Consider the following 16,837-nt stretch of genomic DNA (forward strand, 5'->3'; position numbering starts at 1 on the left):
CACCTTTTATTTTGGAAAATTTACTTCTGAATAACTTTTATGACCACCAAGCATAATTTGTTAATTATCTATGTTCATTATGAACTTTCAAATTCTATCTTACAGTTAAAGGAGTACCATTGCTCATCTCTCCCCACAAAATTTAAGATGGAGATACAAATAAAAGAAAGACAAAAACAACAAATTCCACAAAAACAACATTTATTCAAAACATCTGACACTCCATACACATGTCAATGTCAGGGCATACCTCTACCTTCTCAGGCCGTTCTTGTCTTATGGTTGTCTTATAAGTTTGATCCTAACAAAATACCTTTAGCAAAAAGCCCAAAAAAGATTTTTAATCTGATATTTCTATCAGATCTTACTTTAACTTTAATTGTGGTTAACCACAAAAGGCCTTGATATCCTATAAAACTCAAAATAGTCTGTCACTCTCATCTCCTATTGTAGAATATTATATGTATTTCTATCTAAGCAAGGAGTAGTACACAATAAAGATTATACAAGAGAACTTGTCAAACTTAGCACAGTTACCAAATACACAATGTATACAGGAGTTAAGAACACAAGCAAAGAGTCTTTCAGAAAAGAGTCCCAAGTTTTTGCAGGGACAAACGGTCCACTGTGTAAACTTGACTCCCGACTGCAAAATTTTTGCTTGAGAGAAGTTATTACTACTTAATAAGTGCTTACATGCAAATATACCAATCCAAATAGTGATTAATACTTTATGATACCAAAAAAAAATCATTCTAGATGGGGGGAAGTATATATATGCCGAGTAAAAACAAAATTAAAAGAGAAAATCATGCACTGAGCACAAGTCAAAACAGGAATTCAACATGCCCTTCTCCTAAATGTGACTCAAAAGATGTTGAATAGTATTTCCTTCAAAAATCATGCTGCAAGAAATTATACCAACCAAACCTCAACAGTACATAATTATCAGCAAGGAACTCATTTACAATTGCTAAACAATTTAATTAGGGGTGTCAAAAATTTTTTGCCATGCCTTGATGTAAGGATTTTTATAAAGTCTTCAAAATTTTGTTTTCTCTCTATATGCCTTGCAACAATCATGGCTTAAAGGTGAAGAAAAAATAGGTAAGAGAACATATTTAACATAATAATCGCACTAATGAAAATGTGGAACGTTTTGTACAAGTCATTAAAATGACAACTGACCGCTTTCTATTGGGTCTATTCCACAACGCTTAAAAGAAAAGAATAAAACTGTGAAGAAAAAAAGCAAAATTACAACATAATCAATTTGTAGTGAGGAGAAATCTTCAATATTTTACAACATGCTTCAGTGTTTTTGTGTCTCTGGATATCTCCAGAAACTTTTTTTCTGTTTCAAAGCAAGCTTCATGCTACCATTTTATAAAACACACAAGACTTGATAATTAGAGTTATACAAAGACGAAGCCAGTAATTTAGAGTTTTTACTTTCAAGATATTCAAGACCAGGACCCCCCATATAAAAGAAACTTTTTTTTCAAGTTTAAACAAAAAAGATTATATTAAATTCTCCCAAATTACTGACTTCTTAACATTTCAATTCCAGTAATTAATACGTAAGCATATTTAACACTTGTGATAACTACAAAATCTGAGCTATTTGACATCAATCAAATTAGCTTAACATTAACATATTATCATACATATCTAATACAAATGAAGAAAAAAAAAATAGTAAATTAATGTACACCTGGGACAAGGAGATATTTAGCATTTATTTTGCATGAGAAAACTTGCTCCTTCATTTTACGTCCCAATTTAACTTTCCCAATCCAGCCGGATGTAGGGAAGAATATTTTGAGCATGCCAACTTCTGCATGCATGCTTAAATCAATATTTCACTTTATGTTGCAAAGTAAACTCTATATAAAGAAGAAACCATTTCAAAGATAACACTTAGTACACTGGTTCATTATACACCTACACTTGTGTTTGAATAAAGTACTCCTCATTTTATTGTCATTGAGAAATCAGTTTCTCAGGGTCGAGTTTCACAGTAGGAAAACGAGCACTTAATTTTTTTTTCTGAAACACTTAAAAGTTGATCCTTGTTTGAAGTAATTTCTTCTCATAGTCATCTCTTTTTTGTCACTATTTCCTTTTTTCTAATCCAGTCCAAGTTGCCGTGGCAACAATTTCAAAGACACATTTAAAATGTCAAAGGTCAGTTATATTCTTTCAAGTACTGTCTCCCAATAGACACCAAAGAATTCTCGAAAAACCTCTTGTTCTGAGTAATAAATTTAGTTCTCATAAACATGTACAACACATTATGAAATTCACATAGAAAATATGTAACCATGTAAATCCACTCCTTGCTAAAACATACCCTAGCCTATTTTATTGTCTATTTCTGGTAACCTCTTGGTTAAAGAGCATAAGTAAGTTTTCTCTGTCAATTCCAGAATGTTCATACATCCTAGTTGACTGGTAACATTGTGTCAAAGTGTGCACACTAGAAATCCGCCCAAACCCAAATGATGCCGCTGTTCCTGGCTTTATTACATTATAAAGCGAAAAAAAACCAATTTTTCCATAAATCTTTTCACTTATCCATAACATATTCTAGACTGCAAGCGTTCTGATTATACTTAGAATTTAATAGGATTTTTCATACAGCGGAAAACAAAGTGGTGTAAACTGGAAACCAACTGCGAGAGAAAAACATGATACAGTTTGGGCAATATCACAGGCATCGACACATAAAGCTCCTGCAAAGAAACAGGGGACTTCACTTGGTCTAGTTTCCAAGCCTAACATCTTGTGAAAGAAGAAAGTTCCAAAATGAAGGTAAAGTTATCTTGTTGTCTAGAACATCAAATGGATGAAAACAGAAGGACCTGAAATGCTTTCGAGGACACACACGTCAATTCACAAGACAAATACTGATCTTTTCAAAAAATTTGTTTTGCTAATAAAAATTAATATAGAAACATACAAAAATAATGTTGAGTTCTTCTGTATAAAAATAATAAATTAAAAAAAAAAAATATGGGCCATTTTTAACACTTGTGCATGTTTACACTTGCTTCACATTACCAATAAGTCAACTACAAGGCCTCAATCTTCTGTGGCCAGCAAGAATTTCGAAAAATTTAATATTTCTTTAATATAAATGAATTCTCAAACTAAGAATGCACCTATCAATATGTCCAACATTAACTTCTGTTTACTCTTCCCCTAGCCTTTGTCCTGTTAGTTATTATTCACAATATATCAAGTTGTAGGATTGACAACACTTCTGGATTTGATCCAATCAAGTCAATAAAATGGCATCCTTGCTGGCTCACATTCCCTCTCTTCTCACTCCAGCATCCGAGTCATGCTTGTCCGACTTTGGCATCCGACCATTTTTGTGGACTGGAGGTCAAAAGACCACCATTGGAAAATATAAATGCAACAAATAGAGGCCACCTTACAATAGTAAGAGCCTTGTTCAACAAACATGAAGTGAATAAAATGTCCCTGAAAATTCAACTCCTCTTGAGCACACACATTGCTACTCCAAACATCAGTCAACACTCTTCAACATCCGAGACTGCATAAAAAAATTTGGCAGTTGGCAGTCCTCTACATTACTATCAACTAATATCAGTACAAAAATGTCCACATCGCGAGGAAGTTGTGCAATTCTGATCTCACATTTTAAACACCTCAATAACATTTTTACATTTCTAAGTTCAGGGGGCTTCAGGCATCAAAAAAATGGACTGAATGTTTTGTTCATACCAAGCCTTTCCCTCCTCAGAAATCTGTAGAACTGTTCAAAAAGCTAGGGCATCAATGCTATCTATATATAACATTTTGAGGGGGGAAAAATATAAAACTAAAGGAACTTTAATTGCCAGCCCATACTTGTTGAACAGTTCTGAGTGAGTGACATGATGAGGAGAGAATTGTTCCAATCCTTGTCGTCACCATGTCACAGAATACAGTGACCAGTCCACAATAAAAAAAGGTATGAAAGAAAAAATATAACGAAAACAATAGAAATCTGGGGCAAAAAATAAACTAGGACTGGCCATCACTGTATTCACTTAGTCTGTGTATCTGTGTGTAAACATCAACAGCTGAACACTCCTCTCATGTAGAATAAACCAAGTTTACACACATGCATCAACTATGAAAAAAAAACATGATGGGGATGATTGGGCTGCTTAAGCATTAATGTCAGTGGCAGACTTGTCTCCATGAATTCCGCTGTCTGGGCTCTGGATTCCCTCGTAGATTTTCCCCTTGCCGACTGGGGTTGTGAGAGTCTCGTCGGCATCTTCATATGCGTCATCAGAATGGCCGTTCACTTGGGTGATTGTAACAGATTCCCTGTAAAAGATCATGGCATGTTAATTATACATGAAGCAGTGGAGTACTTTTTCTAATTAGGATCATGATGTACAACTTTATTGGCCATTTTAAAGTACAAAAAAGAGCCAGCAGAATCGAAATATCCTTAACTTGCATTATTACAATCATATATTATACTTCAAAATGAAATCAAAATTGTAATTTAGATTTATCAAATATCGATTTGACTCTTGTTTACACCTACTCGATGATTTCAATGGTGGTTCCCCGTCCTTTGCCGTTGGGCTTTGGCTTGGTGGTAGTTTTGGATTTCCCTGGCCTTGGTCTGACCTTGACCTGAGGTCTACGAACTCCCCTCACAACACCACGTCCTCTGAATGGATATCCACGGTCCTACACAACAAAATCAAGACAATGTCACGTAACTTGCAAGTCTTTTGTTTATGCTTAGTCCTTGCACATTTGAAGATTTTCTTAAGACTAAAATAATAAAATAAAACATTATGTGTGAAAATCTACACTTTATTCTCTCCCTCCATTTTAATCTACAGAGCTGAAGTGCATCTACTTTAAACAATGTACAATAAAGCACAATAAATTTGCATCCATTATTTATGAACTTATTTTACTGATTTTTTTTCTCCCTGCAACAGTGCTTTGTAAATAAAATATCTCTAGACAGTTTTCCATTTTTTTCTTACCATTGGCATCCTCATGGCTCCGCGCCCATATCCATACATTGGCTGTCCCATACGGCCTCTGATTGGTCTATTCATTCCTCGGAACATCATTGGTCCACCTCCCATTCCCATGGATCCTCCCCCTCTCACAGGGGGCATCCCTCCACGCATCGGATTCATCCCACCTCTAAATAAAAATCATCTTCATTACTTCTATATAAAACTCAAGGTTTAAAGCTGCTTGGTCCGTTTTATATCAAATTTTATGCACGCTTTTGAACGATGGTTATGCTAAGTATATGTATAATAATAGACATTGCAGTAGTTTTCCCAGTCAATTAAGCCATATTTCAATGAAGGAAAATACGTACAAAATTTGCTAACAAAACAAACGACATAAAAGGGTACCGCGTTATTTCGCCTCATGTTAAATTTCACCCGACGACGAGACGGGTATGGTTGTATTACGACTTTGGCATCGCTTTCAATAAAGGTCGAAATGATCAGAAAAATTACAAATAAACATTTGTACGTTATGTTCGCTAATATTTCTGAAGTTTGCTTTCTTTACAATCGATGCCTAGCATGCAGGTTGAATAACTCCAATCATTCGGGGGACGAAACCAAACGGTTTCTTTTTCTAAACATTCCCGTGATGCATTTTGGTTTGTTTTTTCGTTTGCCCAAAAAGAAATTATTTTTATTTACTTTGAATATTTCTAACTTTGAAAGGAGACTGATTCTGCTGGTGTAAATAGGAGAAAGTCCATAACTTTCTAAGATAAATGATTTGTATGGGGAAAATTTTGATACTGTAATAACAAAAATATCGGACCAAGCAGCTTTAAAGAACAAATACATTTGATCAAGCAAATTTTTTAAATAACCAAAGGTCTTGTGGGGACAAAATCTAACTAAGTATGTTAATACTAAATATAAATGTACAGGCAAATTTGTTAACTTACAAAGTATGCTTATACTGAATATACAGGCACATTTGTTAACATGTAACTGACCGGTTGGGGTAGCCATTGCCCTCATTTCCTCCCCTTCCAACGGACATGACCCTTGGGCTTAATCCAGAGTTACGCCCCCTCCCAGAGGTAGGAATGTTGGGTCCCCAGCTTCCCACTACAACCCCGGCAATTTCGAGCTGTCCTCCGCGGGCGTCTACTGGTGAACGACCTAAAACAACAATTGCCATTTTCAGAGCTGAACTGTACATCAACATCTTGTGATGAAGTTGTATAGCAGATTTTGTGTTATTTATTTTTTATACAAAGTGGTTATATTCTACAATTAATCTTACAATTTCCATAAATGTTAAATAATGAGCTTAAAGATCCTACATCCAAGATTTACAAAATATATCATTGTACATGAACAAATTATTAATGAGCATAAAAGGACAAAGTGTAAGTAAATACATGTACAAACAATTTAATGCACATGCATATAGATCCAGGGCCCTTACCCAGAATTCCTCTGCCCCTCCCTGGGCTCTTTGGCTGATTCTGCTGTGGTCCCATTCCTGCAGGAATTCCCGGTCCTGGTCGAGACATCCTGGCATTAGGGGGTCCCATTCCTGCGGGGCGGAAGTTCATGGGGTTGTTGGGATTGTGGAAAGGCGGATACCCTCCGTATGGATAGTTGGTGTACAGTGAGGGTGCAGGTAGCATTGGCTTAGCAAACTCAAACTGTAGGCCCTCCATGATGGCTTGCCTCATTCTCTCTACTTGTAAGACTTGATCTACCTACAGTTGGAAAGTCCAGTTTACTTACTCTATGAACACGTACAAGCATGTGTAAATTTTATGCTAATTATTGTTTAAAATTAATAAAATACACAACAAGTGAAAAGCTGTTAACGTGACAGCAAACTGGGTTTTCTTTTATGTGAACAGTATCCAAAATCCATGTCAACCCTGAATTGATAAACACTACCTACCATATCCAGTGAAATGGAGTACCCTATATGCAATATTTTGCCAAAAAATGACTAAAATTCAAATGCTGGTATTTTTTTCATAAATTACAAAAATCAAAATTCTAGCAATATGCACACCTCTGATATAGTCCGTACAATGAGGGTCACCTATATGCAATATTTTGCCCCCAAAAATGACCAGTTCAAAGGCTGGTATTTTTTTCATAAATAATCAGAAATCAAAATACATGTACTAGCAATATGCAGACCTCTTACATATGTACAATTGATCTGCAAAAGAACAACTTCCTATCTTGAAAACTGTAGGAGGAGTTATCCGTACAATGAGGGTACCCTTTTGGCAGCCGCCTGCCATTTTCACCATCAATAACGGAAAACCCCCTTTAAAAAAAATAATTTGTTTATTTACATATTTTTCCTATGTAAATATGGACACATGATTAATCTTGCTTTATATTTTTTCTTCCAATCACCATTCGCAAAATTTCAACTTGGTTTTAATTACCCCATACAATTGAGTTTAAAGAGATATGCCTTACAGTGGGGTGACTGGGGCACAAATAAAAACAGGTGAAATTTTCCCAATTTTTAAGAGGAAGCAACTGAATTTTTGCACTTTACACATCACTTCTGAACAACACCATCTGAATGTTTATTCAACAATCCAGGGTCTATAGCAAAACATTATTATAGATGTACATTCAAGTTTGCCAATAAGATGTGTGAGGTATAATTGACCTAGTTGTACATGTACATATGTACATGTACATCACAAAATGTTACTGGTAAAAATGACCAAGTTAAAAATATACCTGTCCATCACACATGTCAATCAGCGGGGTATTGTTGGTCGCCTTAAGCAGCTTGAAGTGGAACAGTTTTCCATCAAAGAACTGCCAAGGCAGGCACATGTTCCAAGGGATCGGGGCCCCACACACATCATTGGCAAACACTGCAGTCTCCACCCCCGACATAAACAGAGAGGCCAAGTGGATACCGCGGGGTAGGACATTGGGCAGCTGCAAAACAAAAGGACAAAATATTCTGAACAGGAAAAGGACTCGTGAGAAAACTACACTCCCTTTTGAGTAGTGTACTGTAAATTCATAACTGAATAACCACGTAAAATTGTGAGAATGCTTCCTTGCAATTTTAAAACTTTGCTTTCTTTTTTTCAGACAGTTTTGTATGAGTTCTCAACCTTGTACTTAAACTCCATTCAGAAAATAGTCCATGACACATTATTGGCACACTTTACTGCATATTTTGTTCTTGTAAATTAACAGAATCTGTAGAGAAATTAGATCAAAGCAGGTAATGACAAAAAGCTATGTACCATACACAGCTAAGTCAAAATCCATCCCAGTCTTTGTACAACCTTGCTTTCTTTTTTCAGACAGTTTTTTAATTTCACCAGGAGTCAGGTGCAGTGGATTTGGAATTCTCACAATTTGATATAAAACAGCTGAATTGCAAAATTAAGTTCTCACATAAAATAAGTAGCCTACACCATTGCTCCATGCTTGCCGGTATAGAATGTTTTGCCTGATGAACACAAATCTGAATTGCTAATGTAGTATAATATACATGTATCTGTTATACTCAGATTTCTATGACCCTTGTTAATAATATAAACAAGTTGCTGTCCTTTAAAAATGACTACAATTCGTGGACCATTTGCATGCGTTTCCAACGAAAACGTGAAAGCCTTAAGATTATCAGAGATTCAACCCACTCTAGCCCCCTGCTTTTAACCACCAAATTTGTACGTTGTATTACGTATATGTATAGCCCTGACATTTTATCTCAGAATTTTAAGGGTTCATACTTCTAAGATAATTATGATATTAATATCTAATGAAGTTTGCATGTATAGTATCAGGCAAGGTTCGCGAGGGCCTCATTGTCGCGAATATTTCTCTCAGCGAACCATTCGTTGTCGTATGGTTGTTATAGTAAGACTGGTATGGAGAAGGCTTGGCCGCGAACATTAGTCGTAGCGAACTAATATATCAGAAGTAAATCGCAAAATAAAGTCGTCGCGAATAATAGTAGGTTTAAAGTATTTGCGCACACATTACGATTTGCACTACTTTGTTAAATATGCAGTCAGTGTTTTCCCCAGGCCGTTTTTGCATGGCGGTACCGCCATGCATTGAAGATCCCCCGCCATGCATCACACAGTGGCGCCATGCTTCCCGCTATGCATGTTTATTTCAAAGCAAAATTCTTTTTCCAATTATTACACATCTTACTGTATTTACCGGTAGTAGATATAAAATTGTCGCTTCTCCGCTCAAAATTCAGAAAACCACTTGCACTTGCTGTGAGCGCAGTTAACATCAATCTCAGCAAGGGGGCACACGTGGTTTACGGTTAAAATGACATAGCGTATGATTGAGATATATTAAAACTGAGTTTATTAATTGGTGATTAATGCATAAATAGAGACATGATTACTTCTTGTTTTAATATAATGTGTTTTTTTCGACATCTCAATTTTATCAAATGTTGTGGATTTTCCAAGATTTAAAAATAGCACGATGTTCACTCGATGGTGTTAGCTTGGTTTCGATATGCTTGAACTTTTATTTGCCGCAAGGATATTGGAAACTTGAAAAAATGTACACAATAAAGAAAAAAAACCTAGTTATTTGCAGGAAATGCATGGATGTGATGTCACATGACTAGGAACATCGTATATTGTATGCCTATCAAAAAGATTGACTGTGTACATACATGTAAACGGGGAAGGGGACTGGTGCTAAGATATCACAGAAAGTTCCACATAAAACCCTATTTTAAACAAGAAATATTACCTGCCAAGAATAAGTTGAATCAAATTTGCTGTAATTGTATGGACTTGTTCTGCCTATTCTTGTTCAACACCCCCTAAAAAATCTCCTCTATATAATATGTAGAAGAAGGAGTGGCACAGAAGCTGATGTTGAACTGCCTTGTGAATCTTTATTTCTTGTGTTTTGTGAAAACTTTTGAGGACCAACCTCTTAAAAAACTGATTTTGAAAAAAAAAATGCTATTAGTTTTGCCAGAAAAATTGTATATTAAATGTACACAGATATTAAAATATAATTTTGAATTGAAATATACTTGTTGATGTAGATTTCATGAAAATGCATCAATTATAGTACATATCATGTAGTACGTTTCATCAAATGGTTACATTATCATTACGCGCAGTGATTTCGCGCCGGCTTAGGCGCTTTAATGCCGCACCGCGCGCTTACTCTGACAAACTTCCCCCCATGCATCAAAAATTTTCTGGGGAAAACACTGGCAGTGACAGCTTTGTGTAAATTAATTTTATATTTTGATGCATTTTTCTTGAGATTTAAACTTTTATACAGTGACATAATTATTCAATCATACTTAAATGCTTAAAAATTTTAATCGGGAAGTACTCTAGCCTCGCCTACTATAAAAGTAAAGTTAAGTTACATGTGTATTCGGAAAACAACAAAACATTGCAAATATGCTATTTGATGCATGTTGTAGTTTCAGCATAACATTAACTTATTTCATAATACTGACAGTTCACATCACATGCCGATCATTTCTTTGAAAGGAATACTTTGTTTTTGTACTGTTTACCGACAACTTTACAATTACAGCGCCTTTGAACTTATGTGTGCATATGGCATATAATCCCGATTCAGATAAACGTGTGCTTGCCTGGTTCCTTGAGCTACCCATTACGCACAGGAACCAGGCTAACTCATGCGCAGGCTGAATTTTCCCCATAGCATCCGGTTTAACCTCGCTTATATATTTTCTGCGTGGACCTCAGGGTCCACGCAAAAAAAAAAAAAACTAGACACAAAGTCCGTTGTCATAAAAAAAATAAATCCTGATGAGGATGTCATTATTATATGAACCTTGAATACATTTAAAAGTAGCCTTTGATGGTTACAATAGTTTTGGGCAAGTTTTCATATCTGGATGCATACCTTGAGATCCTGCATGGTCTGTACATCATGTAATAGAGGAGACACACTCATTGCAAGGAAGGCATCCAACTCGAGACGTTGTAGGATACGACCAAATCGCAACAAGTATCTGTAGGAGAAAGGATGTGAAGGCAAGTTAGCTTTTATCTATGAATAGGAACATTTCTCAATTCAAGTACAATTGAAAATAATGTACATTTCATTTTATCAAATAAAATCATCTTTGTAGTAAAGAAACAGCTCAAAGAATTTTCAATAAAGGTATTTTTATAAAACAAAGTATCTGCCATCCACACAAGACAAAACTTGAAGCAAATAATTCCACTCTGAATTCTTATCTAAGAGTATAAAATGCTTTGTTGAAGCACAAATTGCATGTTTACAATAAGACTCTGAATTCTTACCTAAGGACACAGCAGAGAATAAGGAGCTGTTGAGGTACGTATTGCGTGTTCAGCATCAGAGGAGTGTCGCTGTCCATACAGGTGAAGAAGGCGCGGAGACGGCGAGTCTTGTCATCCACCTGTTGACCGAGCCACATCCTCTCGATGGAAGGCGTCTTCCAGTCCACCGGCCTGGCAATGACCATGTCAAAGGAGGGGCGGGCATTGTTACGTCTCACTGACCACTCCTTGACGGGGATATCAAAAGATTTCGGTGATGCTGGCTGACCATCACCTGCGAAAATATAGAGTTATCATTAGCATACGTGTAAATGTACTTCACAGAATTATCTGATAAGAAACATGTATATCAATTGTAGGAGTTTTTGTGGATGTATTTATGAAAAATAAAGAGTTATCAATAGCATACAAGTACATGTACTTCACAGAATTATCTGATATGAAACATGTAGATCAATTGAAGGGGTTTCCATGGATGCATCTATAAAAATACACTTGTATCATTTTTCCAAAGCATAAGGTATATTACATGGAAATCCCTTGGTTTTACCCCATAATAAAATCCAAGCAAAAGATTTCACTTTAAATTACAGACAAGTTCCAGGCTCCTAAGTCAATGAGCATTAATGTAAAGGTGTCTTGTGCTCCCACTAAGAAACTATTTTTATCATAGATCAACATGATACATTACCTTTCTCTTTGACCTGATTTTCATGGATAATCTTTAGTTTGTTGAGGTTAAAGAGAACTGAGTACACGGATTGTCGAATTGGTTTGTAGAGTTCTGCAGCTGTTGGCAATTCACGGCTGGCTTCATCTTCCAAACTGACAGGAATTTTCATTTCTCCCTGAAATTAAAAGATTCTTAGTGGGCAAATCATTCATTATACAATAAAAGTCAAAGAGAAAAGGAGTCCCACCTTATTCATTCATACCAGTATTTTATTGTAGAAAAGGGGTACATCCAAATATATTCAGTGAAAATGTGAAAACAGGAGCACTCACATGATTTTCCCCAAGTTGAGATACATGTACGTGTACATACATGTACACTCTAGATGTAGATTTTCTGTTGACAGATTGGGATACAAACCTGTGAGAGAAGTTGATAGATCCAGGGATGCATCAGCCCCTTCTGGTGCCTCTCACTGGCTATTCTCATGATTTCTGGTGACACAGGTGGGATTTTGGAGTCTCCAGCAGATGCTTTTTGTTGTGGTTTGTTTTGCATTTGCTAATTAAAAAGGGAGAGAGAGAAATTTAATCTCTGAATTCCATTCTCTTAATTATAATGCAGAATTGGTATAAATAGTTGTGTACATTGAAATGATTGTTCAATCTATTGTTGATTTGAATTACTATACAATAGATAAATGTATAAAAATTTATTTTAAGAATGATAAATGATGTAAATGAAGTAATTTGTCTAGGAATTGTTTTTTGTATAAATTTAAAGGCATGCATTTGTAAGAAGCTTAGAATAACACAATTAAAAAAAACATTTCAAAATTAATTTCATTCGTCTGATAACAGAATATACCAGTGTGTATGTAGATGTACATGTGGCTAAACAAATGAAAATAAGATTTCAAAAGCAGTCCAACATACTTCTGTCATCTGTATATGTCCCTTAATGTGTATTAGAGAATATTTAACATGTTCCGTAAACATTTTCAACTATCTTGCGGTAGTAATTAAAGATATGGGATTTTTGACCCCAATACCACCATTTGTGTATTAAGATTTTAAAACAAAAGTGTATTTACTGCTTGTAGTTTGAGTGACTGGGACCAGCTGGCCTCCGGACTGTTCCGGTTTGGACTGGATCCACTGCTGCTTGATGATGAGGATGACACTGCAGCCAGCATGTCCTGACGAATTCCTGCATAACACATTACATTAAAACCTGGCTCATGGAGAGACACAAAAGTGGGGCACTTGGAGAAACACTAAAGCAGGGCTCTCGAGACATTCTAAACTAAAGACACACTAAACCAGGGCTTATGGAGACATACAAAACCAGACACAATAAGAAGGTCACAGCAAACGATGGTCATTAAATTTCCTACTTCCATAGCATACACTTTAATCCCAAACATTTTGTACATCATTTTCAGACACTTGTTCAGAATTTTTTTTTAAACTTAAAATTATTTTTGTGTTGACCCAGGTAACCCAGCTGTTGCTAAGTGCAACTGGTGGTTGATAATTTTCATGATGGTTACCCTACCCTACCCCCACCCCACCCCCTTTACCCCATTTATTTATACTCCTAACCTGGTAACTACAACAATACAAATTACAAGGGCAATGAGCATTGTTTTTCAATTGTTGTTTGGGGACTAACCAGGAGGGATGTGATTGACTTACCAGGAGGGATGTGATTGAAGTTAGGATTACTGCTGGTAGGGGGATCCACCACAACCTGAGGCACGTGATCTCCCGTAAATCCTGGGGCATCCTGAAAAACACACAGGTTACCTACTATACATAACTGTATGATGGAATTCCTGTGGCATGAAATTTATCGGGAACCTAAAGCTTTACCAATATGTCTTCATTGTCAAAATATTATTGATATGCAGATAGCTGTTCAGGAATGAATATTACAGATCGAAGAATCTCGAAAAATATCAAGAATCAACTTACGATAGTTCTCTGTGGCATTGCATAATTCCCTTGTCTTGGAGTAGCACCAACTAAAAGAACAGCGTATAATATTATATATATAAATACATACACTGTCTTCTATCTTTCATATTTTAAATTGAAAGAATTCATAGATTAACAAAGTGCAATTAAAAACAAATTTTTTTTCGAATCGTTGAAGAAGTAAATATCATTCTTACATTGTCCGAGGCGTGGCCTGTATTTGAGAAAGCCGTCATTTGTGCCATTCAAATAATACTGTACACACTGTTTGAACTTTGACACCAGTTCCAGCTTGTTTCCTTTGGAGTTTCTGTAAGTCAGAATTAATACAGAGTATCTTTTCTATCCTCCAATGCATGTCAAACTTTTTAAAGAACATAAAATAAAAGGAATCTTGGCCATTCCCCGGATGTTACCTGAATATGACTTCTCCCACTTCATCCAAGTTATCCACACTTGGCAGATTTCTGACAAAATCTACAGCAGCTTGGATGGCATTTTCTGGGGTTAACTGCAGGAGAGAGAAGATGACATGTTTTACTGTAAACTCCTAATTAAATGCGAGGAATTTTTATCCGCGTAAAATCGCGAGAAGCACCCCTCACGGATTTAAAAATCTCGCCATTATTTTCTAAGAGTTTGGAACTATAAGAAATGTGGATAAATAATCAGAGTTCACGATTTTATATTCTCGTGATTTGATACAAAACAGTGGGGTCGCGGAAATAAGTACTCACATAATATAAGGAATTTACAGTATACCTTTTTTTACTAACTTGAAAAAAACAATTCAATGGTTATATTTTCTAATTTGTCTTCTTTTTTAAAAACATTTTCAAAGAAACTTAACATTTTCCCTATTTTGATGTCTTCAGCATTTTTATTAAACAATAGCCAGTGATCTGATAAAGCTATTTTCTTGGATTTTAGAAATAGCTGTTCATTATATATTTCGTAAAAGATCTTATGTATAAGCTCTTAAATGAAAGTTGAGGCTGTTGGAGTCAGTAAAACAAAAAAAATTCAATTTTTTTATTGTAATACTTGAGTGCTTCAGATTTACCTTGGCTGGTTTACTTGGATCAGCCCTACTTAGGAGTTCAATGTAGAAAGAGTAGAGATCTTCGTCTGGGAGAATGTGGTTTCCTGCAAACATTAAATCATACATAAATATCATGCATAATAATTAGGTGTAAACAATCTTCATATAACTACACATGTACATTGTCAAAAATTGAATGATAAAGTCAATCTGAATCATACCAACTTCCAAATTATTTTTTGAAATGCTTCTATATTGTTACTCAAGATAACTTTCCAATCTTGGATCTCTCACATTTCAAACAATTTGTATAAAGATTAAACAAAAACGCTAAAGCTCACATTTAAAAGCTTTCCTGTTTGTTTAAGAAGCTATCCTGACCAAATCATTGTTCACAGATAAACAGGTGACTTTAATTAAAAGAGAACTGCAACACACAATCAAACCATCACATACCCAATATATATTTCATTCTTGCTTTTGAAAGTTTAAAATTATTAAATGAATGTCCCCTAGCAACTTGAATGTATTTTAAGGAGTATAGGTGAGGCAAGGGTGGCAAGATGAAAGTGCTTATTCTATATGCTCACCTAATAAAGCTGCCAAAATACAAAATCTGTTTGGATTCAGGTCTAAATTCTTTGCAATTTCATCCATAATATATTCTTTTGTTTCCAATGAACCTTTGTATGTCAGTTTCAGATTCTGTGATGAAAAATATCGAGGAGGATCAAAGATTGTGTAGACAGGGTCTTGTGCAATGATACCCTGCAGTCCATGTTCTCTGCAGTAACCTATTACTTCTTGTGCATGGTCATCCATCGAGCAGGCAACCCCTATACCCATTTGCCTCAGAGCCATGCGCAGAGCCCCCTGCAGGAACACAGGCGGGATCCACCACACCTTGGGGGGCGGGGTCCCTTTGTTGTTAATGTGACGCAATACAAATGTGACTTTTTTCTTTGCATTTAACTGATCTCCATACCATTCGTTTAACTTTTGGCTCTCTAATGCACCATTGAAGAATACGACCATGTCCAGGTTGGCAGAATGACAGGCCTGCATTAGGCTGTTTAAAAACGCCATCATCCGATTCCATTGTCCCCCGCAAACCCAGTCGGAGAAATATCCCCCGTATAGACGGTCGAGACAGCTCTCGGCATCAACCACCAGACAGAAGCGCTCATTTCCGGGTTCCCTGCCACGCCTTTTTGGTATGAAACCTCTCGATATTTTCAGCAAATCCACCGACACACAGGCACTTGCACAGTGCGTTTCGATAAATTCCTGTAATGACCTTATCCCCATTTTGCAGAATTAAGCCGAATGATTATTTTTGCATACTAAACAATTATTTTTTTGTCCAATTAACATAAAGAGTTTTGAATTTTTGAAGAAGAAGTAGGTTAGTTTTGACCTACAAGTCGGCCATGTGCTTTTTTCTTGCAGCTTGCGAGCTAGGTGTCATGCGCCAGTGACGTATCCCGGATGTGTACCCAGAAGCCATTGCGTAACTATTCGGAATTATAAACATTTCTAGATTTTAAATACCTTCTACATGTAAAGTCGAGAGAGCTTCCGAGAAAAGAAACTAGCAGACAGCAAAATAAAACAAAAATTTCCTTTAAAGTAAAAAAATAAGAAGTGTATGATAATTTAATGCTAATTGTAATATTGGTATTATACATACATACATGTACATGTACATCTAAATTTTTTCAATTAAAAATCAATATATACGGTAAAAGATTATAAAAAGTTTTTAACGTCTGCAGTAGCCTGAGTAGGGTCATAACGTTACTGTACACAACTGT

At 35.8% G+C, this 16,837-nt stretch overlaps 1 protein-coding gene across 1 annotated transcript; it reads right to left on the minus strand.

The window, feature by feature from the left end:
• Positions 1-184: 184 nt before the first annotated feature.
• LOC128159161 (constitutive coactivator of PPAR-gamma-like protein 1) lies at positions 185-16,504 on the minus strand. The gene is made up of 17 exons (XM_052822215.1): positions 15,614-16,504; positions 15,045-15,127; positions 14,398-14,492; positions 14,179-14,291; positions 13,979-14,028; positions 13,700-13,790; positions 13,096-13,211; positions 12,423-12,563; positions 12,021-12,177; positions 11,330-11,603; positions 10,926-11,034; positions 7,770-7,976; positions 6,484-6,763; positions 6,026-6,194; positions 5,031-5,196; positions 4,574-4,722; positions 185-4,347 (listed from the first exon to the last, which is right to left on the minus strand). Exons 1-17 carry the CDS (start codon positions 16,329-16,331, stop codon positions 4,182-4,184), a joined length of 3,084 nt encoding a protein of 1,027 aa, XP_052678175.1. The 5' UTR covers positions 16,332-16,504; the 3' UTR covers positions 185-4,181.
• Between the last annotated feature and the right edge of the window lie 333 nt (positions 16,505-16,837).

The sequence above is a fragment of the Crassostrea angulata genome, chromosome 8, assembly GCF_025612915.1.
Source record: "Crassostrea angulata isolate pt1a10 chromosome 8, ASM2561291v2, whole genome shotgun sequence".
Classification (NCBI taxonomy): Eukaryota; Metazoa; Mollusca; class Bivalvia; order Ostreida; family Ostreidae; genus Magallana; species Magallana angulata.